Source organism: Pseudorca crassidens, chromosome 6 (genome assembly GCF_039906515.1).
Source record: "Pseudorca crassidens isolate mPseCra1 chromosome 6, mPseCra1.hap1, whole genome shotgun sequence".
Lineage (NCBI taxonomy): Eukaryota > Metazoa > Chordata > Mammalia > Artiodactyla > Delphinidae > Pseudorca > Pseudorca crassidens.
The window spans coordinates 67,127,721-67,154,141 of record NC_090301.1 but is presented as its reverse complement, the minus strand read 5'-3'; the positions used below and the strand labels follow the sequence as shown (position 1 = coordinate 67,154,141).

The window sequence follows — 26,421 nt, the reverse complement described above, 5'->3', positions numbered from 1 at the left end:
AGAACAAAATATATAAACATTGTTTATATATTGTAAATATATTTAATTATTTGTCTCCCCCTAAATGACACTTCCCCAAAGAGGTCTTCTCTGGCCATCTTATCGAATGTACATTATCCATCATTCTCTTATTCTTGTTAGTAGTTCCTTACACGTCATTTGAATCTATTTTTAATTTATTTTCTCTGTTTTGTCTGTATCTTTAACCAGAAAATAAGCTCCACAAGATCAGTGATTGTGTCTTTTATATACATCAGTTGTTCATAGTTGAGCATACAGTGGGCACCAACAAAATATCTGTTGTGTGAATGAATAAGTAAACAGATGAATTGATGAGTACATTTAGATGCACTATTTGACCAATTTTCTCCTTAGAATAAATTTCTAGAAATAGCGTTTCTTGATAAAGTGGAATTCACATTTTCTATTTTATGTATATATTGCCAAATATTATTCAGCCACAGAATAAGGAAATCCTGCCATTTTCAACAATATGGATGGTCCTTGAAGACATTATACTAAGCAAAGTAAGTCAGACAGAAAAAGACAAATACTGAATGATGGAATCTAAAAAAAACTGAATTCATAGATACAGAGAACAGATTAGTGGTTGCCGGAGGTGTGGGGTGGTTGGGTGAAAGAGGTGAAGGTGTTCAAAAGGCATAAACTTTCATAGTATGGTGACTATAGTTAACAATACTGTATTATATATTTAAAAGTTGATAAGAGAGTAGATCTTAAACGTTTTCTTCACAAGAAAAAAATTGTAACTCTGGGTAGTGATGGATGAGTTTATTTTGGTAATCATTTCACAATATATACATATAACAAATTGTGTATCTGAGTATACCTAAAACTAATAAAATGTTATATGTCAGTTATATCTCAGTTTTTTAAATCGCAAACACAATATTGCCTGACTATTCTACCAGAAGTATGGAGCACTTGAAATTCCCACCAATAACATGGTGGGGATGTTTAATTTTTCCCTCCACATCCTTGACAATACTTGATGCCAGTCTATTTGAAAAAGAAATAACTGATCAAAATTTAAATTTTAGTTTCTGAATGCTAATAAGGCTGAACTTCTTTTTATATGTAAATTGGCAATCTATTTTTTTAAATTGGCTGTTAGTTATTTCTTTGCCTTTTTTCTCTTAGAATGCATGTCTTGTTTATTGATACGTAAAGGCATTTTGCACAATAGCAATGTTAATCTTATTTTTTGTTAATAATGTTATGAATATTTTATCAAATTTTTCTTTTGTTATTAAGCCTTATTTATGGTGGTGGTATTCGTTTTTTGTATAGACTTTAACTTTGTATGTTTCAGTGCTTCTTTTATTTCTGGCTTTAATGATCAAATACAACCACAGTTTTACAGAAATATTCCTCTATAATTTTTCCAGTTCTTTATGACTTCATATTTTATGTTTAGGTTTTTTGAACTATCTGAAATTTATTATGGCATAAAGAGTAAAGTAGGGAGTTGTGAAATATTAGTTGTCCCATCAAACCTAAAAAACTCAACTGTTTCCTCATTGATTCTAATTCCATATATATTCTTTATTCTTTCTTTGGCTTCTCTTTTCCATTTTAAAGAAATGTGAATTTGCTCAATGACACTTGAGTGAAGCAAACTTTACCTTTATAGAAATCCAAGGCACTGTCCCAGGCACCAAAGGCTGTGGCTTGATCTTCCTCTTTGGCAATTAGCACCATTTGATCCTTTTGCTAAAATATGTTGCTGTCACATGGATCTTCTGCCATCAGGTTACCCTTGGCGCTCTGAGCAGTCTCCTGTCTCCAGGTTCTGCCACAGAAGCCCTTGTCTCTGCTCTCTGAGAAAAAATACTTAGAGTCTCATCTCCCAGGCATTCTCCAATCATCTGCCCATCCACAGAGCTGTGGATAAGAGGGACACAGATTTCTGCTACTCAAAAGTAAAACCCAAACCACCATCTGCTTCTCAATTTCAGCTAGACTATATCTCCCCTTTGGTTAGGCCGTTTCCACTTCTTGCAACATATAAATAAATATCTTTTCTCCTCTTTGGATAATCTAGCTTTTAGTACTCTTCAATACTTCTAAAGGACAAGGTTTTATCACCTCTTTTCAGGTGTGAGGGTAGCTCAGATGTTTACAATCACAATGTTAGTCTCTGCTTTCTGAAGTAAGGATAGGAAAAATAGTAGCTTTCTTCTCTTGTGAGTCCTCAGCAACAACAGCCAAAAACAGGTTGCTCAGTTTCAGTTACACAATAATCACATTAGTTGATTTATAAATTATTTTAATCACTCTTACTTTATGTATGTTTTAATATGTTATAGAACCCCCCCCCCATTTTCTGAGTACTGTTGGCTATTCTTATATGTTTATTTTTCTGGACAAAGTTAGAATCATTACTACACCATGGGAAAAAATCCAGTAGGATCTTGATGAGGGTTGTATTGAATTTATAGGTTTGCTGAGTACTGAGACTCCAGCAGTTTGGTTTTGTTTGTTTGTTTGTTTGTTTGTTTTGCGGTACATGGGCCTCTCACTGTCGTGGCCTCTCCCGTTGCGGAGCACAGGCTCCGGACGCACAGGCTCAGCGGCCATGGCTCACGGGCCCAGCCGCTCCGCGGCATGTGGGATCTTCCCGGACCGGGGTACGAACCCGTGTCCCTTGCATCGGCAGGCAGACTCTCAACCACTGCGCCACCAGGGAAGCCCTCCAGCAGTTTTTAAAAGCAGAATAGGAGAGATACCATGCCACCAGCCCAGAAAAACACGATGGGAATTCTGGATGTTTTCAACTGGATTCAATGTGAAAGCAATTTTTAATGAGTATAAATTTTCAATGAAGAAGAATAAGGATGGAGGGAAACTGAAATATCATTATCATGATTAGGTAAATGATCACAGGGTATACCTGAATTCTGACTTTTATCTTATAATGTCTGAAACCATTTCCTCATGGATGTTCCATAGGGACTCCAGATTTAGGAGTTCAAAAACTGATCTTATATTTCTGTTCTTCCTCATCATTGTATTGATTCATTCAACAAATCTCTACTGAGCACTTAATATCTGCCTTAGATACTCTGCTGAATTCTGAGGCTACCGCCATGAACAAACTCCTTTCTTGCCAGGAACTTAGACTTAATAGAGAAAACAAAAATTAATGACTAATTCAATAGAGTGTGACGAGCATTGTAACAGAAAAGTGGGAGGAACATACTGTTGGGTAACCTAACCTAATCTATAGTCAAGAAAATTTTCCTGAAGAAATAGTATGTTACGTAAGCCCCAGAAGGGGGAAAGGGTTACCTGGGTTGGAGAGAACAGTAAAGAAATGTGTTCAAGATAAAGGGACCAGTATGTGCAAGGGCCAAAGCCAAAGAAAACATGTCAGAATAGAGTCTATTCCAGGGAATTGTCTAGCTGGAAAATAGAATGCAAGGATGAGTGGCTAAAGATAATGCTGGAAATACAAAGGCCAAATCATGAAAGCCTCATAGCCCTTTTAAAAAGGCTTTATCCAAAGGCAATAGGAAGCCATTGAAGTTTTTAAGTAGGGGAGTGAGTAGTATGATCAAGTATTTTTGAGAGATCACTCTGTATAGAATGAACTTGAGGAGGGAGGGTGGGTATAGAGAAAGATCAGAAAAAGAAAGACCATCTAAGAATCTGCTATAGTAGTCTAGGAAAGGAAGTGGCCCAGATTTGTGCAATGGCAATGGAAGTGGAGAGAAATACACAGATATAATTGACGTTTTACAGCACTTGATACTTTCTAGGTTGTTGTTTGGAAAGCTGGTGGTAGCACGGTTACTGAGCTATGAAGCTCTGGAGGAGATCAGGTCTTGAGGGAAGATAAAGAGATCCATAGAAATGTAGAGTTTGATGTAACTATAAGATATACAAATGGAGAGGTTGAACAAGTAGCCGAATAAATGGATCTAAAGTTCAGAAAGGAGGCACAAGTTTTAAAGCCACTTAAGACAGTATGTGAAGCCATGAGAATAAAGGAAAGAGTCTACAGGGTTGGAGTAAAATAAGGAGGGAGGGAAATTAATCCTAGGACATAGCTGAGCATAGCAAGATTTAAGGGATGAGCAAAAAGGGCAACAAGTTCGTAAAGAAGACCAAGAAGAGGCATCCAGCAGGATAGGAAGAATGTAAGGATTTTGTTGACATGGAAAACAAAAGAAGGGAATGGTTCAAGGAGAGAGTGGTTAGCAGCACCAAAGTTGCTGAAAGAGCATGTAAGAAAGGTCTGAATTTTTTCCTTTTATGTGGCCACACAGTTTCAGGGAGGTGGGGGGAATGTCAGTGATTGAGTCACAGCAAGTGAAGAAACGGTGATGCGCAAGAAGGTACATTATAAAGGGGGGGGCAGGGAATGAGTTAGGGTTGCTGCTAAGGCAAACAAAGGGTGATTTTATTTTTTTTAATGATTACAGAACGTGAAAATTATATCTTAGCTGAGGGCAGACTGCTTTTTGGTTTTTGTAAAACAATCTACATCTACTTGGAAGGCCGAAGCCCAACTCAAAATTTCTGACATTTGTTCCTGTTGTTTGAATTTCCTATTTCTGCTGAAATTTTATTTGCTTGCGTTCCACCTAAACCTTGATGTGGAGCATGGTCCTTTCTCTGGACTTTCTACCACAACTCTCTTCCAAGTCATTTGTATGTGTGGAGACTTCATATCAGGTTTGGGAAAATGAAAGGTTGTTAAATTGTAGAACCACACAGCAAACATTCCAAGAAATATGTCCTCAATATCCATGTTCTTAGGAGTCTTTTTTACCGCCTGGTCTCAGGACTTTGCCAATGGCCATCTTTCTCCTCAGCTTCCAGCCTCCCACCATCTCATTAGGCCCCTTGATTCATTCTGTTGCTGCCTCCCAGTCTACTTCCATGCCCAAATTATCTTCCAACGCAAAATGAAGTTCTCTGTACTTACCTATTGTTTTTAGCATCAAGCCTTCAGGCTCACCTTCCTATATAAAGAGGTTCTAAATAAAGAGAATTCTTTTTCAAAGAATTCCAGTGACATCTGTTAAAATTGGACCTTTGTTACCATCATAATTATCACAATCTTCCTAGTTTCCTTGACCCTAAACCTACTAATAATTTTCAACTCCTCCCTTTGCTTCTCCAGTGTCTGATGATAACACTGATGATTCCTGCCTCCATAAAATCATTTTTTCATGCCTATGGGTCTAGAGCAGGCTCTCCTGACTTTTGCCCAGATTATTGCAATGGCTTCTTGATGAGCTCTTTGGTTTAAAAGAGATAAAAAGACTAAGAAAGCCCATTCCTGATTTCAACCAGGTAAAAATGAAATGGGGCGCCTGGCTGTGGCTTTCCTTAACTAAAATGTAAACCACTTTGCCAAGCTTGCCTTTCCAGTCCTATTAGCCATGGCCTTCCCCTCTGTCACATGCCCTGTATACTTCAGTTACAGTGAAGCTGTCATTTGCTGAAAAACTCTTAAATTCAATCTGTGCACTTTCCATGCTGCCTCCACTCCCCCTTTGACGACACTGTCGGCTCTTTCTCCAAGGTTTTGTAAATGTAAATCCTACAGGCCTTCCAGGACCCATCTCATTCTTCCCATCATTCAGCAAGTGTAACCAATGTCTCTCTCCCATTGTATTTATAACACTTATCCAGTTTGGCTTCTAGGACACATATTTGTGTATCCAATACTCTAATATTCAATTCTGCATCTCTAAAAGTGCCTTTCACATAACAGGCACTCAGTACATGCTGAAGTAAACTTAACAAGCACACAAGGTGACAGCATTGTTTTCAGCTCCTAATCAGATTGCCAACATTACAAGAGCTTCTGAGGGGAACAGAATCCACTCTAAGTGTACAACCAGGGACACATTTATTCAGTGAAAGTTTACTAATTTCCCAGAGATGTACCATCACCTAGGAGTCCTTTATTCTTCCTCCACTCAGCCATGTGTTAGCTCAATTCCTGTGTTGTCTAGGTGGGGGTCTCTGGAGCAGGTTTTCAATCTTCTATACTTCCCATCCTATCAATGTTATTTGGGGGGAGGGAGATGGAAGGTATGAGAATCTCGAATCTCACTTTATATTTATTAATCAGCAAGTGGAAGGAAGCCCGGGAGTCTGTAGGATCCGGTGCAGTTAGGGACAGCTGTCCACAGAGTCCCTACTGATGGTCTGGGTACCCCCCACTGTACTATAACTGTGGCTACTTCCACAAAAGCAGTCTTATACAAAGGACTGAAACCAGGGCAGAGGCACGATGTATGATGTATATTATGTCGTTCTTGGCAGGAAGGGCAAACAAGTGGTGGCATAGCAAAGATTCTCAGTGGTGGAATGGGCAGTGTCCCAGGGAGGTGGAGTACCTAAATGTACAATCACTAATATAATAAAAGATGCATCGATTAAGATTCTACACCATGTGCTAAGCACTTTACATCAATGATTTCATTTCACACACACACCCCCGCCTCCCCCACTGAAGAAGTGGTGGTGATGGTGATTGTAATACCCTCTACAGAAAAGAAGAAACTGTGATTTGACCAAGGCTACATAGCTACTATGTAATGGCCTGGAATCCAAATCCGCAAAGTCTAACCTCAGAGCTATAATCTTAATTCTAGTTTCTAATGCCTTGTGTATCACGTGGGGTCGAATTAGGAACTGGTGAATTTTTTATAATTACAAAGCGAACCAGCATGGTAAAGGACTAGTCACCTGATACCCCACTGTAGAAACAAGTATTTATGCTGGTTAAAAATTCACTCAGATCCCTTTCTCAAATTGGGGGATCTCTGCAATGACGTTTTGGGTCAGTATAGTTATGTGCTCAGTCCAAAGGCTTGCCTTTCTCTTGTTCACATCTATAATTTGTGGTCTGAGGTACATGCAGTTAGAGACATTACAAGCAGTGCCCTGCTTATGAGCATGCCTAAGTGTCACAGATGGTAAAAGTGTAGGAGCCAGCACTGGCAGGAGGTGATAATCCCACAAGAGGCAGGTATGAAGGTTTGGTTGAGTGTTCAATAAGTGTTACAAGAACCCTGCATCTCAAGCAAACTACTCTGTGCCCCACTGGTGTGGGTTAACACTGACTGAGAACCAGCTCCTGTATTCCCTACAGAACGTGAGACAGAAAACTAGAGGCTTTATATGGGCAACAGTCAACACAGCCAGGAGACACAGCAGGCCACGCTACAGCAGCGTTTCCACCTGGGGTCCACCTACATATACAATTGTACAGTTATGTTTCTATAATTACTGCGCTTTGAAATTCTATTTATTTTCTGCATTTAAAGACATTCTGTGAAGAGGGTCCATAAATTTCACGAGGCTGCTAGATGGATCCAAGGCACAGAAAAGCTTAAGAATGCCTGGCAATAGAGGGAAGAGCTTTCTAAATATGGAGCCAGCTTGAAGCACCAAATTGTACCCATAACCAATGATAATCTTTCCTCTTCAGAGAAATCATAATCCAGGTGATAGTCTGGTATCCCTACCGTAACACAACTACCATATGTAGAGTTGGCACTGTTGGTGATCAGAAGCTAGAGACCCCATGGGCCTCTGATTAACTGATGCTGACCACCACCCTAAAATAGAGCTAAGATAAAAATTTCCAACTAATATACTCAAATCAGTCAGGTCTTTGCACCATTATACATGTGAAACAAGTAATTATTCTGAATTGAAACACTCATAGTTTTTATCTTGTTTGACCTAGTTTTCCTGAATGTTTCAAAATAAATAATTCTTCCATTTAAAAAAACGAAAAAGAACAATGTGGACCAGATCTGCTGGGTTTTTTTTTCTTTCTAGGAGAATAAAGTATACTAACTCCAACATATGAAAAGAATAAAAGAAGAAAACATAGAGCTAATCTGACCTAATCCCACTCTAAAATGGTGCAAGATAGCAAAACTTGGCTAAACCAAAATGAAAAATAATCCAAAGGTAATTCACATTTTTCTTGGAAATCCATTTTAATACTGTACTAACTCTTGATGTGTCTGACACTCTCAGATTTAATTTCATATAAGATTTACATACATACACACGTGTTCAAAACCCTTTATCAGAAGGAATCAGGAAGGATAATGTCAGCCCTTCCTCAGTAATTTTTCTTGGCTCATGCTTTAAGACCAAAATGAGCAATTACGTACAAAATCTGGGCTCCACAATAATAAATTTAGATTGTGAATGAAGTTAGAGGCACAAATAACAAAGACAAGCACAAATTGGCCAATTTATGAGAGTCTAGCATTTAAAATATTACATTTTCTGATATTGTCAATTTGACCCTGGTGCAAAATAAGAAAATGCATATCAGTTCAAAACACAAAATATTTTTATAAATCAGAAATAAGTCAGAAATAATCAGAGATACTCTACAAGGTTGAAAGGGTCAAGTGTATTTACCTCTTGCTCCTCTATTTAGGGTCCTATGTGTCATTCAAGCCTTTGTAGACACCAGATCGATATTTTACAGCATCAGATTTATGTTCTAAGTTTCAGTGTTTTAAGAATTAGGTTTGCTTTGGCTAAAAGCAAATTGAGTATTTTTAAAATTCTGCCAGTAATTCTTTTTCAGTAATAATTGATTTTATTAGCATTGTATGAATGTTTTCAGATGCTCTATTACCAAAAATGAATAGCTTTTATTTAAAACTACAGTATGCATTTTTGAAATATTGTTCTTAAAAAATCTTCTTAACTTTCCCAAAATGTTGTTACGAGGATCAAAGGGGATGAGCAATATTTTGTATGATTTTAACGTTTATTTAATGTTTTATTTCTCATCTTTTTTTAGAACAATGAATACCCTTCTCACAAAAAGTAGGAAAAACAGAGTTATAAATCCCAACAAAAACTTTCTAGATGGTCTCAGTGAGGTGATAAGGGAGGTGGGTGCCTCATGTTTCCAAAACCTTTTCCATACCGACATTGCCAAGGTAAGATGATGAAAAGGGAGTAGGCAAAGAGAATAGCATGGATTTACCTATTCGGACCTTAATAGATTCTGCATCTTTGATTTTAACATTTTGATCAGGTTAATCATCTAGTTGTATAAGGATCTAAAGAAACTTCTGAAAGTTACAGCGTGGGGCAAATGTGAAATATTAATGTGAAAAATGTTACACTGTGACAGATTACATGCCATGAGAAAGTATGTGCAAATTATATAAATCCCCTCTATATTTTAATCATTTCCTTAAAAACAAGTAGATAGTTCCAGTCAATCCTTAAGTGAATGAAAAAAATGCAGTGAATAACGTGTCACTAATAGGTACAGTATCAGTGTAAATATTATAGTATAATTAATAATTTAATATGTAATAAAAGTCATCCTGAAAAAAATCAATATATCAATACTTCAAAATAATTTTAAGCTGCTATTTCAAAATATGATTTGATTTTAAGGTTATAATAAACTCAGAAAATATACAATTCAAAATAGTTTTTAGTTTTATTAACAGGTTGTGAGTAGCTTCTTTTAATTGTTAACTCAGGTTTTTATCATACTTCTTAAGTTACAAAAACAGTAGTTAATTGAAATTCAGTCCACAAATAATTCATTCTGAGCCCCAACTTTTTTTCATACTTTGTGGTTGAGAATTCTAATGTTGCTATAGTAAATAAGGACAGAAAGATGTTTAAAATGTGCATAATTGAAGAAAATATTATAGTAATGGAAAATCACACAAGAACACACCAGATTTTTTTTTTTGGAGGTTTAATTTTAACTAATATTTAAATGATGAAGGTAATGTCAATCCAAATCTTTACTTATTTGTAATGCACAAACTATTTTTTGTAACTTGTAAGAGAAATAGATTCTTTTCACCATGGCAATGCTTTCACCCTTATTTATGGTCTTCCTTTTTCTTGAGTCCTTTTTCTTCAGCAGTTTAACAAGTCACTTCTTGTTTGGCTAAAGTGCAATCCTAGCACAATAATGTTTCAGCTTGCAAGGAAGAACGCCCTTATTGAGTTGATAGAACTCCACCAGCTGGATTAGATCCGTAAATCTTGTGTGCCCATCATCCAGGGTGTGGAACATTTCACCATCATCTTCCACCTGCAACAGGAAAAACAACAAACTGGTAAGAAGGGCAAAATACCCAGAAAGACAATCATATTCTATTGCATACTGCATCTTTAAATGCCAAAATTGATGTGTTTATAATACTAAAGGACAGTGAAAAGAATGTTATGGCATGTCCACTTCTTCTTTGTAACTTCACTTGCATTTAAAAGAAATACCATCTGATCCTAAGGTAAGCAGTGTGGCTCTACTTTCTCTGTCTCTAAATTCTCTTAACGTTCAGTAGTTAGAATAGTAGGATTATTCTGAATCAATACAGTGCACAGTGAGAAACCGGCACTATTCAGTGTAAAAGTAAACAAAAAATTTTAATACTCCCACCTACAGAAATTAATTTCCATTTCTAGTTGTTGTCTACCTAAAGCCTTACTTAACATATTAAAAATGAATGTTCACCATAATTTGTATCAGTAAACTGATTCTGGAGCAATCAAATACTGTGTTAGTGGAATGACAGCGTTTTCGGGTTTTTCTGTTTTTGTTTTCTGCAGTGAGATCTCAGGCATTAAGCAATTCACACGTGCCAGGGACATCGCTCACATAATCAATGAAGTAGGGAAGATACTTCACGTGGACTTTGGATAGTTCCAAAAAGAAGTCATTCAAAAAAAAGAAAACACTAGCAACTTAGCAATCTGATGTAATACCTTCTTGAAAGTAGACTGAATCTCTGTTCCACACTATCTGGTTCCAATACACAGACCACGTGCATACATACATGCGCGCGCGCACACACACACACACACAAAAGCAGCAGAAGCAACAAAAAAATCCCAAACCAAGTTGTGCCACATCAAAGCAGAATTACAGAAAAATTTTAAATGTGCTCAGAATAGTTTAAATAATGATCTCCAGTTCCACAGCACCTGTGTACCTATCCATAATGATTAAAAACAAACAAAACTACAAAAAACACCAAAAAAGCATTGTGGGGACAAGAGAGGAGAAGGGGCTTGAAAATAATGATTTTTAAAGAACCACTAGAGGAATTCAGGAGAAGGAATTTTCAGTAACCTTTTAACAATAGGTGGCACGGGGTCTATACAATATTACCAAATCGTATTTCATGGGAAAAGGGAAATTTAATTTTTGCAATTCCTGTATTTCTTATATTAATTCAGGCTCATAAAACCATTTCTGCCAAACTTAACTCTAGTCAAAGCACAAGTTCCCAAATTATATTTAATAAAAGAACCAAAAAAAAACTAAAGTTTCCAAAAGCTTATGCATTAAGATCATCTCTAATATACGAATATGAAATCACAAATTACTTACTGGTATAATTTGAAAGTGCTTTATTTTTTGTCCATGACTCATTGACAGTACGAAAGTTTTGGGGTTGCTCTGACTATCCCGTACCAAGAAAACTCTAAAGAGAGAGAAGGATTTCAATATTTTTCTACATTTACTCATGGATTTCATAGAAATATAGCCTGTACCAAATCCAGGAAGTATATTCATAAATGTAGCCAGAATTTTCCTTTACTATGTATTCAATGATGGGATTATCCAACATGGTAAACAATATGGTATAACATAAACCTTATACTATAAAACTATCATCAGAGCTAATTTAATTTTAATAGGATAAATACACAGCCGTTTGTCAGAATGCTTGCTCACAATAACCAATATAATGCTATGTGGCATCAATAATTAGTGCTACGTCCTTTTTCCACTGGGAAAGCTGGGTATTCACATGTAACTCTTTGGTACAGGGAATAAGGCATTATTAGCATATTGTTATTTTAACTTCTGGGTCATGTTAGGCCCTAAAAAAAGAAATTTATTTAGAGTGAAATAATTTTTAACCCCCTCTTCTACACTGGATCCTTTCTTTTGATTCTGGTTCCTACTATTACATACACAACAGAAAGTGAAAAATTAATATATTCTAAAAAATCAATCCTGAAATCATTTATTAAATGTTTGAGCAAAATATTTTAAGTAAAAGAAACACTCAAACAACATATACTTTAACCTTGAAGAATGCAGTAGAAAAGCCTCTATAACAGGCTAGAAAAACAAGACATGGCCTAATGGCCTGAGAAAAATGCTGCCAGGCGTGGATTCTTATTAACTGGCAATTCAGTGCATAACCAGCTTTATATTAATTGTTGGCAAACAGACTGTGCAAACAGTCCCCACTGGTGACTCCAATACTAATCTCACTGTGCCTGGGCAAAGAGACAGCCAAATCTGAGCCATCACAGATGTCTGATGAGATTATCCATTTCATCTGTGCTGTGTGAGATTCCGACATTACATCTCTAGGAGATGGGACAAAAGGGAGTTTCACTGGTCAATCAAGCTTAATTCTCTCCCCATTCCTGAGTAGATCACCACTACCACCTAGTGGATTGCCTGGCATCATCACATCTTTCCAAAAGAATACCCCAAATAACCCATTTTTTAATTAAAAATTTTTAAAAATAAAGATACTGTCATTCTTTATGCAATTATTTCATTCAATTTACAAAAAATGGGCTCAGAAATAAGGGAAAGTATAATCCTCCAAAACATTTTGACAATTCTTTGTGATTTATTTCTTTTCTTGGTCTTAGATGATAATTCTGCTGATTGCTCAGATTTATATCTGAAAAGACCGTGTTCCATGCAGAGAAGTATATTGAAATCTTTTCTTATTTAGATTCTACTGAAATGCCGACTTGCTACTAATAATCTTCCATGTGAAGGTGCATTTGTATCCAAATGTCAGTATTAAATCACCTTGAAATTTTGCCATCATCTTAAGCCAACCCATGAAGATATAAGATCCCATTACCACTTGTTTAAATTGATGCTGGTTTTATTTCTCATCCAAACCTCAATACAAGCTCCTTAACTTGTATTGCATTTGGGAAGAGAATTCAGCTAGTATTATAGGAAGTACTGATATCTGAAATACTGAGTAATCTGAGAAAAAGAAAATTCTTTAGATCATAAATCTTGCATAATAAATTTTCTGTTTCTCCTGTCTCTTCTGTGTTATCCCACTAAAAGATAACATGAGAAGAGTCAAAAAGTACTGGTTTCATACGTTTATATTCCTTTAAACTGTTAAAATTTAGAGAAAAGAAAATAGGGATTTAAACAGAAAGAAAAAAATAAGATAGTCTAAATATGTAAGAAACAGCTTTTTACTTTAACACACCCTGCATCAAACCTAAAAAAATGTATAATACGTAAGATAGTGTCATGACACAAACCATACTTTGCAAACATATTACTCGTTCAAATCAAAATGTTGACACGCCAAAACAAGTTCAGTTCCCCCCCCCCATCAATTAATACCTGAGATGCACAGAATGGGTAATATTAGTGATCACTGGTTAAGAGCAGAGCATCCTGTTCAGCTATCTTCTCCTTATGCGCAAATACTAAGCACACACTATGTAACAGGAACTGTATAGGTATTGCTAGGATTCAATGACAACCATCCTTATAGAATAAAGTCACTTCTGTTTTAATAAGCTGAAGTCAAAACTCTCTGTGTGTGCTGAATAAGTCATTACTGATTATAGGAGAAATCAAAATCAGTGCTACTCAAAATCAAACTTACCCATCCACTAGACCTTGCTGAATGATCAGTCGCTGAGCTTCCTCCCTAGAAGTTTTGTGGTGAAACCATGGTTGGGACCGGTGGATAGCTGAAGAAATAAAGTGGAGGAATACAAAGATTTGTTTGAAATGATCACAATTTAATTATGTGTACTTTCTACCCTAACCCCTCAATGACTACATCTAAATGCACATCTTGCCACCCAGTTAGTCACACTGAATATGCAGAGACATACCCATGTTTGTGGCACAGCTCTGTGAAGACGCAGTGGGGCTACCATGAGTGCCCAGGCGTAAACATCCTTTTTTCTGTGCAAGGAAGTGGGAAACAAATTTTAACTTTCGGGGAGAAACAAATTCAAATCATAAATATTTTGAAGAACAGGAAGCTAATTTGTACCCTCCAAGCTAGTCCTTCTTCAACTGCAACTGAAAGGGCTTCAGTGGGATTTTCTATAACTCTGCTTTTCTGGCCTGAGAAGTCCATTGCTACCAGGGAATTCTCTGATATACTTCTCTGGAAAAAAAAGCACATTTTTTACCTTGAAAACATCTTTGAAGTTACCTTTCAGTGCTTTGCTGGCAGTACGTTTCCATTTTAGGATGTGGTTCCAAAGGTGGCTAGCAGGAAATTAAAAAGTTAACAATACATATTCAACAGAAAATGGTGCTATAAAATATTTTGGTTAAATAAGTTATACAGTTATTTGTTAAGGTCATTGAATTAAGTGTTGAATAAAGAGATTAAAAGCTTTCAAGGTAAGCATGTCTTTCTTCTAAAGCAACCCTATCTCTTCATATTTAGAAAAGAATAACCTTTCCTGTGGCTAAGAAGATCCATCACTTCGAAACTCACCTCTCTATTATGCTTTGAGATTCATCAATGATCATTTAACTGTCAAATCTATCTACTTATTAAGATTCAAGATACACTAAAGCTGTAACAGACTGACTTACATCACTTCTTTAGAAACAAATAGTACCCATATTTTATAACCAACAATATGTATTTTAAAAGTTTATCACATCAACTTTTCTCTAACTTAGAAAATGAAATTTAGTGAAATAATTCAGGTAACTCCATAATACTAAAATTTCTATGATTTAATACGTGAATGTTTTTTCATCTTGTGAGCATGAACATGGCAAAATGAGAACTTCAAAAATAAGTCTGAATGACAAAAGAAGAACTGATATAAAAGGAAGACATACTCTGTAAACAAACATGATTTTAAACAAGTAATAAAGTCATCTTTTTTGTGAATTACTTTTTGTATTCATAGCCTCTGAAGGTGAAAATAAAACATCCAAAACCTGGACCTTATTTTTATTTTTTTCTTTGTTTAGGGCTCTACTTTGTAACCATCTTTTAAAATGTGTGCCAACCCAAGTCATGCATCCTTAAAAAAAACAGTTGTCAGAATCTTCAGTTATGAGTGTCACTCAGCATGGGGAGGGGAAAGGGTAAGCTGGGACGAAGTGAGAGAGTGGAATGGACATATATACACTACCAAATGTAAAATAGATAGCTAGTGGGAAGCAGCCGCATAGCATAGGGAGATCAGCTCGGTGCTTTGTGACCACCTAGAGGGGTGGGATAGGGAGGGAGGGAGATGCAAGAAGGAGGGGATATGGGGATACATGTAAATGTATAGCCGATTCACTTTGTTATAAAGCAGAAACACACCATTGTAAAGCTATTATACTCCAATAAAGATTTTTTTTTTAAAAAAAGTGTCACTCAATTTATAAGAATTAAAACTCTTAAAAGACAAAACATCCAAAACCAGCATGAACAATGTTTAATAGTTTTTCCCCACTCGTCATTAATAGAAGAGCAACACAAAAACCGGAGTTCTCATTGTAAAGGATCAGCCAAGATACACCTGGAGTCTCCTGGCTTAAGACCATTTTCTCTCTCTCCACATGGATTCAGCCATACCCTGCTTGGTCTAACAGACTCTAGTCAAATGTCTGCTTGAGGGGCTTCCCTGGTGGCGCAGTGGTTGAGAGTCCGCCTGCCGATGCAGGGGACACGGGTTCGTGCCCCGGTCCGGGAGGATACCACATGCCGCGGAGCAGCTAGGCCTGTGAGCCATGGCTGCTGAGCCTGCGCTGTCCGGAGCCTGTGCTCCACGACGGGAGAGGCCACAACAGTGAGAGGCCCGCGTACCGCAAACAAACAAACAAACAAACAAAAGTCTGCTTGAAACAAAACCTGGTTCATACAAAAATGGGAGGGGGGATAATTTATCACTGCATTACACATCCCACTTTATTAGCATTTATTATTTCCTCTTGAAACCTTGCTGTAGTGGTCCACAATCTTATTACGGTTCATCTTTATTTCTGGAGATTCGGCGTGCAATCTTTCATTTGTTATAGGAGGCTTCATAACTGACAGCTGCTCTTTCCAAACAGATGCTGTCTCTGTAATCTCTATTTGCTGTCACACCTTACTTTGCCCTTCTCACCCCGTGATCTTCTGTGCTGGGCTGTGGACCAGATGGATATACTTTTGCTTTGCTGACATTAATGAAAAGCTTCCACCTGCCCAAGCCAGAGAGTAACTAATCTCAATCATAATGATAGCTTTATCCTTATAATATCTCTGCCTTCACATGCCAAGATGGGCTCTGTAATCACAAGGTTCTGATAACATAAAAATACCGTTAGGAAACAAAAACATAACCAGTTCTTATTCTTTTTTTCATTTTTCTCCTATAATATGACAGGCTGAAATGTAAAATAAGATCCCATGTTACATAATTACTTGACCTAAGTAGGGAGTCTACGATACAAATAAGTATTTTCATTTGCTACATTACACTAGGGGAAAACACAGGAATATAGAAAATGTTTTCTACTGAATGGCAGGTGGTGGATGAAAAATTAATAGTTTACCTTTGGTGGACAAAGAAATGGAAGTGAAGCAAAATCTGACTTGAACCAAAAGGTCATTTTCAGCTCAATTTCTTTCACATAGAAAAGTGATGTTGATAACATTCAGAATCAGTGTATTTCTCAAATATTTGTCCCTTTTTCTACTTCTTCCTTCTGGTGGGATAAATAGGGCAAGCCCTAAAAGAGGGTCCATGATTTTAATGGCATGCCTCTCTTTTTAAGAAAGAAGAGGCTTGGGTATATCCTAGATTATCCAGACCACACCTCGAGATCAGATCCAAACACTTTTAGTGAGGTTGGAACATGAAATGTTTTTCAGGCAGCTTAGCTAAGCAGCAACTCGTAGTCACTCACTCCCTGTCACCCCATTTGAAAGAGCTACATAAACGTGTAGCACAGCCCTTAGTAAAAGGGCACAGAATTTCCTCAGACACTGTCCTCTCATCAGTGTCATACACAGCCACCGGACATCAGAGGTGTAATCGATTCTAGAGATCACGCAACTGTCCCCCTTATTTTATACTGTAGGACGGCAGTGACTCAATCAAGGTCACGCTTACGGTAAAGATAGTAACAGGCCCTATCTAAGGTTCTTTCATGTACCACAGAATGGGAGGTACAGGGAAGAAAGTGCAGTTTGGGATGTCTTGCTCAGAGTCAAATGTGAAAAATAATAAGAACTTCAGTTGACTTGTTTTTCCCATCCCCTTGTTCTGGCCAGGACCATATTAACAGATGTTCCTTTAAATGAATCCCTTTTATTATCCTAAAAAGGACCAAATACATTTGGCTTCTTGAAATATCTGCTGATGATTCTCATTTCAAAGGCTGATGGGATGGCTATTATGTGCTATATATAGTTATGATGTTCATTATGGTATGATAATTTTTTTCTCATTTCCCTTCTCAAAATGAATCCCTGGAAAAGAAGACAATATTGTTCCTTTAAAACTATAACTAAGTATGTGAACTTTTCCCTGTTGTTCCTTGAACATGGGGCCTCAATGAAAACCAGCAGAGGCAGGTGAGAGACACTGGCATCCAGGATATAGGTCACTGATTCTTTCATGATAATGTAGAAATTATCCTGGGATTCTGTATAGACACCAAAATAAACGCAAATACCTCCCCAACCTTCTTAGTTTCCTTCATGAAAATTAAGAAGAGTAGAGATAGAATTCTTGATGCTATTCTCCCTGATCATGTCAACTGCCATACAGGACAGGTCATCTTCCTCACCACACAGAGACTTAAACCTCTTGTCCTTCTATCCCTATTTACAGCCAGTTCATTCAAGGAATGTCTTCTCATACAAGGTGCTGAACAAGTAAAGCTACATTATCCAAAATGCCATAGACGTACTGATCAACAGTAGGATCACTTGCAACGGAAAGAAGCAAGAATAATACCATACTTGTACACTAATGACAGTGATGAGACTAGAAAGTACTTACTTTATAACATTTTTTTCTATGATTAAGAGGACACCAAATAATAACTACCTCCAAATCATGGCTGCTATTAACATGCTCATCCTAATGACTTTAAAAGAAATTTAGAAGGATTTAGGAAAGGATTAAGATAATAAAATTCATTATTCATATATACATATATGAATTAAAAGATTACAGTATGCTGACAAATTGTAAAAATTCTCACCTTAAAGCTATTGCTTTTATAAAAACTCATTACATTCCTTAGTTTCTTATTTTAGGGCTAAAAAGTAATGTGATACAAAGATGAAAAGTTACTCTTCCATAACGTAAAGCAACGTAACTACAGCATTGGAGTTCTTTTTCCATATTAGTCTATCGGACTTCATAATCAACATTATTTCATGCTTCATTCCTAGAGCTGAGCATTTATATGCTACGTTACATGTAGGGAAATGCACCTTCTTTGGTCACAGGCATGAATCACGTTTTAACCTAAGTGGAAATGTAGCATGTTAGCTGACTGTAATATGGGCTCATACTTCTGAATTCCTAATACACTCAATATTAAGGAGCACAAGCAAAAATAGCAGAACATAAACTTGGAGTTCAGAAATAAATTTCTTGTGTTAATGCACAGGAAATTAAAATTAGGTCCCAAAAAGGGGAAAAAATGTATCTGCCTGTAAATATCCAAGTGGCATTTAGTATAAATCTGTGAAGCGGTGCTAGTCTTAACGCAATGCACGACCTGTATTTTGGCTTGCATCTTTTGGGTTTCCTGGAGAGCAGTATGCTTTTCAAGGACCTGGAACTTCAAAAATTTAATTGTTAGAAAGTCAGAATGCAAAAGAGCTCACAGGCTATGATAATCCCAGAATGAATATTTAAATAAATAAATAAACCCACCATCAAATCAATAATTTGAAGAAAGATCTACAATCTCAAGGACAATGTTCTATAAATTATCTTATTAAAATCTAATCCTCAAATGTAATGATAAAGAATCACTCGCATAATTCTTTCAAATATTTAAAGTTTCTCTACAACATAAAACATGATTGTAACTGAATACTTCATGTGTGCTCGATTATTGTGATTTTATCACATAGGCTGCAATCATATAAAATCCAAAAAAAAAATAGTTCAATATAACATGATAGTAGGATGGTGCCAAAAAGTTACTTTACTTGACCAAAAGGAAAGAATGGAAATGTACATTTATAATGTAATGTGATTGCAAATTAATGTAAATATAAAATAAAATGTAGGTTCAAAAACTTGGTGCTTACCATGGGTGATATACTCTGAGAACTGCAGCCACTTCTACCTTGATATGGGTGCATGTAATTCTGGTACAGCTGCATGCCATACTGCAGAATAATAAAAACACATTCCCGCCACTTTTACTACACAGAGTTTTACTACAACTTTTGAATATCAACACTTTCATTAATTATACATCATCAATATAAAAACTGAAAATTATAAGCTTTCCTTAAAACAAGTAAAGCAGCCATACTTTTGAATGGTAAACTTTTAGTGTCCTAAATAGTACAGTTTAAAAGACAGTGTCTTTTATTTGGACCCACACGTAAGTTCTAGCTCACAATATAAAGATCTGGAACTGACACTCCTACTCATTATTCTTAGTGTCAATAGCACCAAAACCATTTGGAGCTTAGCACTAAGAAAGCTCACTTGGGAAGGGTGCCCGACTTTATGGTACAAAGACTCTGAGGATCTGACACACATCCTAAGCAGAACTGGGTAAAATTTACCATAATTCTTCAATGACTGATTGATGAATTACATTGTCTTTTGTAATCCATAAACTTGATCCTATTTTGAAGATTCTTGGCACTGTATCACCCTCTGGTAACAGTACTCTTAGGGCATTGTTTAATTTTTGGCTTTAAATTCAGGGAAGTTAAAATGGTGGGGAATCAGGCTAATTTCAGACAAAGAGTCATGGCATACAGTGTGAAGAGCAGTAGATAAGAACTACAGAGGCTTTACTTTCAAGAGGTAGCATCATAAGAACTGGACTGCTAGGCTACAATTGGAAAGTGGGTCTAGAGTATAATTGGATTGTTAGTTTGAGAAACATTAAGAACGCCAACTGCCATTGCCCTCTATAATTCTCTCCATTTCATGGAGCCATTATGAACTTAAAAGTAGGTCTGATATAGAAGAGATTGAAGAGACACCATGGAAACCAATCTTACCCTTAGGATGAATTCCATTTAAACATTCTAACAGAGCTGTTTCTCTACTAAAAACTATTTTCTTAAAAGCAATTGCAGCAAAGTGGATATATTTGGTAATTAGGCAGAAAATCAGAGGGAGGTGAGGGGAGTCACTGTTTTCAAGATTTTGCTTTTAACATGAATACAGTCATTTAAAATTCTCTGTGTTGACTTCTTTATCCAATTATTTCCCAACTTATAAAAATTATTTTTTAATTTAAGGTTTGATTGACATTAATAGGACCTAATGAAATTTATTTTAAATCAACTCTAAGCCTACAGTAACTTTAAAAAGAAGACAGAGGAGCTTAATTCCTAGTCAAGTTCATTTGGAGAATATACAATAGCCTGCAACCACACTTTCACAAGGACATGCTGCTTGGACACCTTTTATTTACCTGCAGTGAAAAGCCTGCTACCTACTAATAAGACTGTTTCCTTCAAAGATGTATTGTCCCTGGTACCTGTGGTGTTAGGAAGTTGCTTCTGTGCTGTTGAAAGTTAACTCTGGCTAAGGGGTAGGGCATGGGTCACCTTAACATTTCCCTGTCCTATGGAGGAGCAGATAAGGGACCAAAATGTGTTAGAGAGAAACTAGCAGAGTTCTAACTGAAGGGAAGGGGAAAAGACAACATGTAACTAGGACACTGTACATGAGCAAATCTCCCCTTTTCTAAGTCTTCTGATTTTTCTGATTCTATATGTAACTGGAATTTCTCCAAAGAGAATGGGAATATCTCTATCTGATGCTACACGAAGAGTTTACATGTGTATATAAAAAAGAAAGGAAAATAAAACAAGGGGCCAAATTCTTGGGGGAGGCTATATCCAATAAATAACACATAATGAAAAGAAGAAGGACACTTCTGGTCCAGCCAACATAACATAGACTAGTCTTTCCCTGCTCCTTGATACTAGGTACAACGATAAACTCTGGAAATAACACGATAGACAACCAAAGGAGATGAGCAAAAGCTACCTCTAACACCAGGTGAGCCCAGCTGCACCAGGCAGGGGGATCAAACCAGTGCCCCACTGACAACAAGCTGCCAGTCCCCTATTAGAGAGCCTCAAATGTGTCTGTGCTGGCAGGCCAAGGCTTCCTGTAACTGATTATTTTAAAGTGTAAAACAGATCATATCACTTTCCTATTTGAAACCGTGGTGGTTTCTCATCGGCTCCGTGATAAAGGACCTCACTGATGCTGGCCTCTATTTCCAGCCTCATCTGGAAACACTTTGCCATAACTGAAATAAACAGGGAACACAGATGTGGTAGCAGAATAATGGTCCCCATATATGTCCACACCCTAATCCCTAGAACCTGTGAATATATTAGGCTACCTGGCAAAGGGGAAATAAGGTTGCAGATACAATTAAGGGTGCTAATCAGCTGACTTTTTTTTTTTTTACATTTATTTTCATTTATTTATTTTCTGGCCGCACCACGTGGCATGAGGGATCTTAGTTCCCCCACCATGGATCAAACCTGTGCCCCCTGCAGTGGAAGTGCATTCTTAGCCACCGGACCACCAGGGAAGTCCCTAATCAGCTGACTTTGAAATGACGTGATTATCTTGGATGATCCTGGTAGATCCAATGTAATCACAAGGGTCCTTATCCAGAACCAGAAGAGAGAACCAGAAAAATGGCAGCATGGAAAGGACTCAGCTGGATATTGCTGGCTTTAAGGGTGGAGGAAGTTGCCATGAGCAGCCTCTAAAGGCTGGAAAGGGCAAGAAAATGGATTTCCCCCTAGAGACTGCAAAAGAGAACGGAGCCCTGTTGACACCTTGCTTTTAGGCCAATAAGACCCATTTCAGACTTCTGAATGACAGAGGTATAGGATAATAAATTTGTGTTTTAAGCCACTAGGTTGGTGGTAATGTGTTACAGCGGCTATAGAAAACTAATACAACAGAGCATCTTTAAACTGGGCATCTGTGACTTGAAAGAGGCTTTGAGAAGAGTCAAACGAGAGGGAAAAAAAGGTAAGAAGGAGACAGTCTTCCAGAAACTGAGCATTCTGGATATAGAAAGAACAAAGCTTTTAGTACATTTCATCATTTCTTAGACACACATTTGTTTTCAAACTAACAATCTGTATTATAATCTATGGCATCTCATATTCACTGTGGATGAATTGACTTGCCATTGCCTGAAACTGATATGGGATTAAGAAGTCATTAGCATGAAAACCTTGCAAAAGGAATGCCAGTAGCTAGAAAGACAACCCCATGGACCATGGCAGAGCACTCATCTGAGAGATGATGCCTCCCAAAAGCTCTTGAACCACAGAGCTGGTTAATCTGTGGAAAATATGAGTATCCATGACTCTGAGATGAAAATGATTCAGAAAAACCAGATTGAGAATATGAAGAAGTTTTAAGAATACCTCAACTAACTTATTTCATATATATGTATATCTATACACATACATATATATCTGTGTGTATACACAAAATTGATAACATCAACAAAAATGATGAAAATCAGGACTATAGGCCTAAATAAATCTAAATATTCAAATGAAAATAAAAATTATAAGTGATATGAAACATCATATCACAATTTTATTGGCATAATTCTCATCTAATTACACAAAAAATAATAGAACATCCTAGTAAAATCAATGGCATGTCAGAGTCACTGAAAGACTGATTAAAGGAAGTGGGTTTACCACCTGCTTCTGTGTTGGGTGTTTGAATTTGAGGCCCTTAGAAGGGAGAAAGACTTGGCTAACAAGGTTGGAAAGTATCTCTTCCACCAGCATAGCTGGACTTACAGGGTTCTGATGGAAGGGGAGAGAAAACCTGAGACCTCAAGATATTTTCTCTACCATAACTGTGATGGAGTAAAGTCTACCAAAGAGTGCCAGCTTCTTTATCTATAAAAGGACAGCGCTGGATGAACTCAGCGTTTCTTAATCAGGCCGACACCTGGAGTTCAAGTCACTAACTCGGGATCCCCCAGGATGGGGCTGGGCACATGGAGCTTCAGAAAGCACCTCAGGTGATTCCAATGCATATCCCTAGTTACCTAGTTACTACTGCTTTGACTGGTTGGTTTCCAAGACCCTCTAAAGTACTCTTCTCTTCTTCATTTTGTTTGTTTGTTTTACATTTTACGACAATGAGAGCAAACAAGTGACTACTTAACATGAGGGTTTCAAAGAATCAAGATTTCTAAGATTTGCTGAAACCAAAATCATGACAGCCATTTTGACAGTAGACTATTTGAGAAACAAATCTCTAATAAAAAGGTAACCATAGTGACTTTCTGCCATAACAGCTAAAGGAAGAAAATTTCACAGTTAATCCAAAAGCTTCCTTTAAATTACTTTAAAAAACTTTCTTCCTACCACTTCACACCCACTAGGATGAGTATTTTTTTAAAAAGTGGAAAATAACAAGTGTTGGTGAGGATATGGAGAAACTGGAATTCTTATACATTGCTGGTGGGAATGTAAAATGGTTTAGCCTCTGTGGAAAACATTTTGGCAATTCATCAAAAAGTTCAACATAGAATTACCACATGACCAGCAATTCCATTTTTAGGTATATATCAAAAAAACTGAAAGCTGTTACTCAGACAAATACGTGTATAGACATATTCATAGCAGCACTATTCACAATAGTAAAAAGGTAGAAACAATCCAGATACCCAACAGTGGATAAACAAAATTGTTTATTTAACATATATATATGTTAACCAACACACATACAATGGAATATTATTCAGCCATAAAAAGGAATGAAGTACTGATACATGCTGCTACAACATGGATGAACCACAAATCATTATGCTAAGTGAAGAAGCCAGACCCAAAATGTCACATATTGTATGATTCCATTTCTATGAAATATCCAAATTGGTAAATCCATAGAGACAGAACATGGATTAGTGGTTGCCAGGGGCTGGGAGTAACTGCTTAATGGGTATGGAGTCTCCTTTTGAGGTGAAAAAAATGTTTTGGAACTAGACAGAGGTGGCAATTGCACAACATTTTGAATGTACTCAATGCCTCTGAATTGTTCACATTAAAAATAGTTAATTTGGGGCTTCCCTGGTGGCGCAGTGGTTGAGAGTCCGCCTGCCGATGCAGGGGACACGGGTTCGTGCCCCGGTCCGGGAAGATCCCACGTGCCGTGGAGCGGCTAGCCCTGTGAGCCATGGCCGCTGAGCCTGCGCGTCCGGAGCCTGTGCTCCGCAATGGGAGAGGCCACAGCAGTGAGAGGCCCGCGTACCAAAAAAAAAAAAAAAAAGTTAATTTGGTTAATTTTATGTTATGTGAATTTCACCTCAATTAAAAAAAAAGTAAAAGAAAATAAAACTTTCTTGCAAACCTGGTATGACAATGAGTAATTCTGATTCTGATTATTCTGCCCTTCTTAAAAGGAAATGGTCGATAAGTTTTATAATTATAAATTTAAAGTTGTGCTAAATTTGCTAGCATACAAGTTTTAAAAATAAACGTGTTTTCTATACATCCTGGAAGAAATCAGTTCTGTGTCTCTCTCCCCCTACCTACTTTTAGAACATTCTTACTCCTTGTCAAGATGCTTACCAATAAATTTTGCTTATAGAAGCGGTAATTTTTACTTAGCACAAAGGTAAATGTTTGAATAATACAGCTGTAGTAAAATTTATAAAATAATTTGCATTAAACTAGAAAGCAATTCACACAACACTTAAATAAAACATAAAACAACTGCACTAAACATATCCAGGTGGGCACATTTTAAAATATACTTCACATCGGATTGATGGCAATGTTTTTAAAATGCAGACTAAGTCATGGACAGGAGAAATTTCAATCAGTTATACTTGCTATATATGTAATACTCTTACAAAAAAATAAAAAGCAGAACATTTTTAAAAATGGAATACTCCACACACACAAGATAAATGTATTAGGTTATTGCACTCTACTCTGGAAATGTTTATCTTTCAGATAAAAAATAAAATACACGCATTTGGTGGTAGTTATTTTTCTTCTTCCCCACATACCCACGTGCATTCATAGTGAGTCTTCTGAATTTTGAAATATAGGTATTTTCAAACTTTGATGGTACTCCCAGTGTTTAATAGAAATTCACACCTGCAGTGAGATTACCTTAAACAATCTAATCGCGGTCACCCAGCACGTCCTACTCTGCTCTTCTTCTGCACAGAGCATTTTCAGGTCTCGAGGCCCTCCTGCTTTGTTAGGCTAGAAGGCCACAGCACATTGTTTATCGTTAATGCATATCTTGAAGGTAACACCTGTTGAAATAAAAGCCACTAAAATTCTCCTATATATAAGAGAAAGCTGTCTCTTTTTAAAAGAAATTAAAAGAAACTCAAGCTTACCTAAAAGGCTGAGGCTTGCTTTATTCATCTAGCAAAATATTAAGCCTGTACCTTAAAGCAGAATCCATAGTTAGTCGGTGCTCCATGTTTTTTTTTGCCTGCCAGTGACACATAAATATCACTATTGCCAAATTCGCTGAAAAACTGCAAATGCCGTGGTTCCTTAAAAAAATATATATGTATGTTGAAATGGATACATATTTTTACACTACCGTTTGTATTTCTATTATGTTACATAACTTATACCTTGGCAAAAATTATTCCAAAAAATGTCACAGATACAAAAGGAAAGGAAAACTAAGTCACTATATCCTTAAATAACCAGGAGCTGGATATGAGATTATTTAATTTGAGAAGTAGTGATTTGTTTATAATTTAATTTCCAATATACAAAAAAATATATCTTCCTATTTTAAGATTAGTTGCTTTAACCACCACTTCAAGGAATCTGAGGGAGAGAAGAGAGCAAAGCATGGCTTTTGAAAATGTTTTCTTATTTGGGTTTTAAATAATGGTAGTTCCACAAAGGGAAGAAGGTTGGTTTGAGCTTCTATAGCAGCTAAAGGAAAAAAAAAAAAAACCAGATGATGATTCCTGCTTCACTGAGAAATGATCGTCCCTCATGTTTGTGTACTGCCTCACATACCACAGCAAGCAATGAAACAGGCGGCATGACCACCTTCCTTTACAAAAGGAAGGAAGCCTGTACAGATAAATTCAGGGAAATTACCTGGCAATGGAATGTGTCTGATTTTCAAGGCAAGGTGGAATCATGAAGGGCTATTTCTTCTCTGGGAAACCCA

The 26,421-nt window shown here is 36.8% G+C and overlaps 1 protein-coding gene across 10 annotated transcripts in view; it reads right to left on the bottom strand.

Annotated features, from left to right (window-relative positions):
• Positions 1-7,972: 7,972 nt before the first annotated feature.
• The window catches only part of GRB14 (growth factor receptor bound protein 14), a 127,011-nt gene continuing 108,562 nt past the window's right edge, over positions 7,973-26,421 (bottom strand). For 3 of the 10 annotated variants that reach the window (XM_067741710.1, XM_067741712.1, XM_067741716.1), the window contains 9 exons: positions 25,670-25,780; positions 25,383-25,478; positions 19,311-19,391; positions 18,770-18,832; positions 14,082-14,198; positions 13,918-13,990; positions 13,683-13,770; positions 11,396-11,489; positions 7,973-10,093 (listed from right to left, as the gene is read on the bottom strand). In XM_067741710.1, the coding sequence (XP_067597811.1) occupies positions 9,947-10,093; positions 11,396-11,489; positions 13,683-13,770; positions 13,918-13,990; positions 14,082-14,198; positions 18,770-18,832; positions 19,311-19,391; positions 25,383-25,478; positions 25,670-25,780 (870 nt within the window). In that variant the 3' untranslated portion in view covers positions 7,973-9,946. The remainder of the gene's footprint in view (positions 10,094-11,395; positions 11,490-13,682; positions 13,771-13,917; positions 13,991-14,081; positions 14,199-18,769; positions 18,833-19,310; positions 19,392-25,382; positions 25,479-25,669; positions 25,781-26,421) is intronic. The other 7 variants (XM_067741711.1, XM_067741719.1, XM_067741713.1 and 4 more) reach the window with 6 other exon arrangements.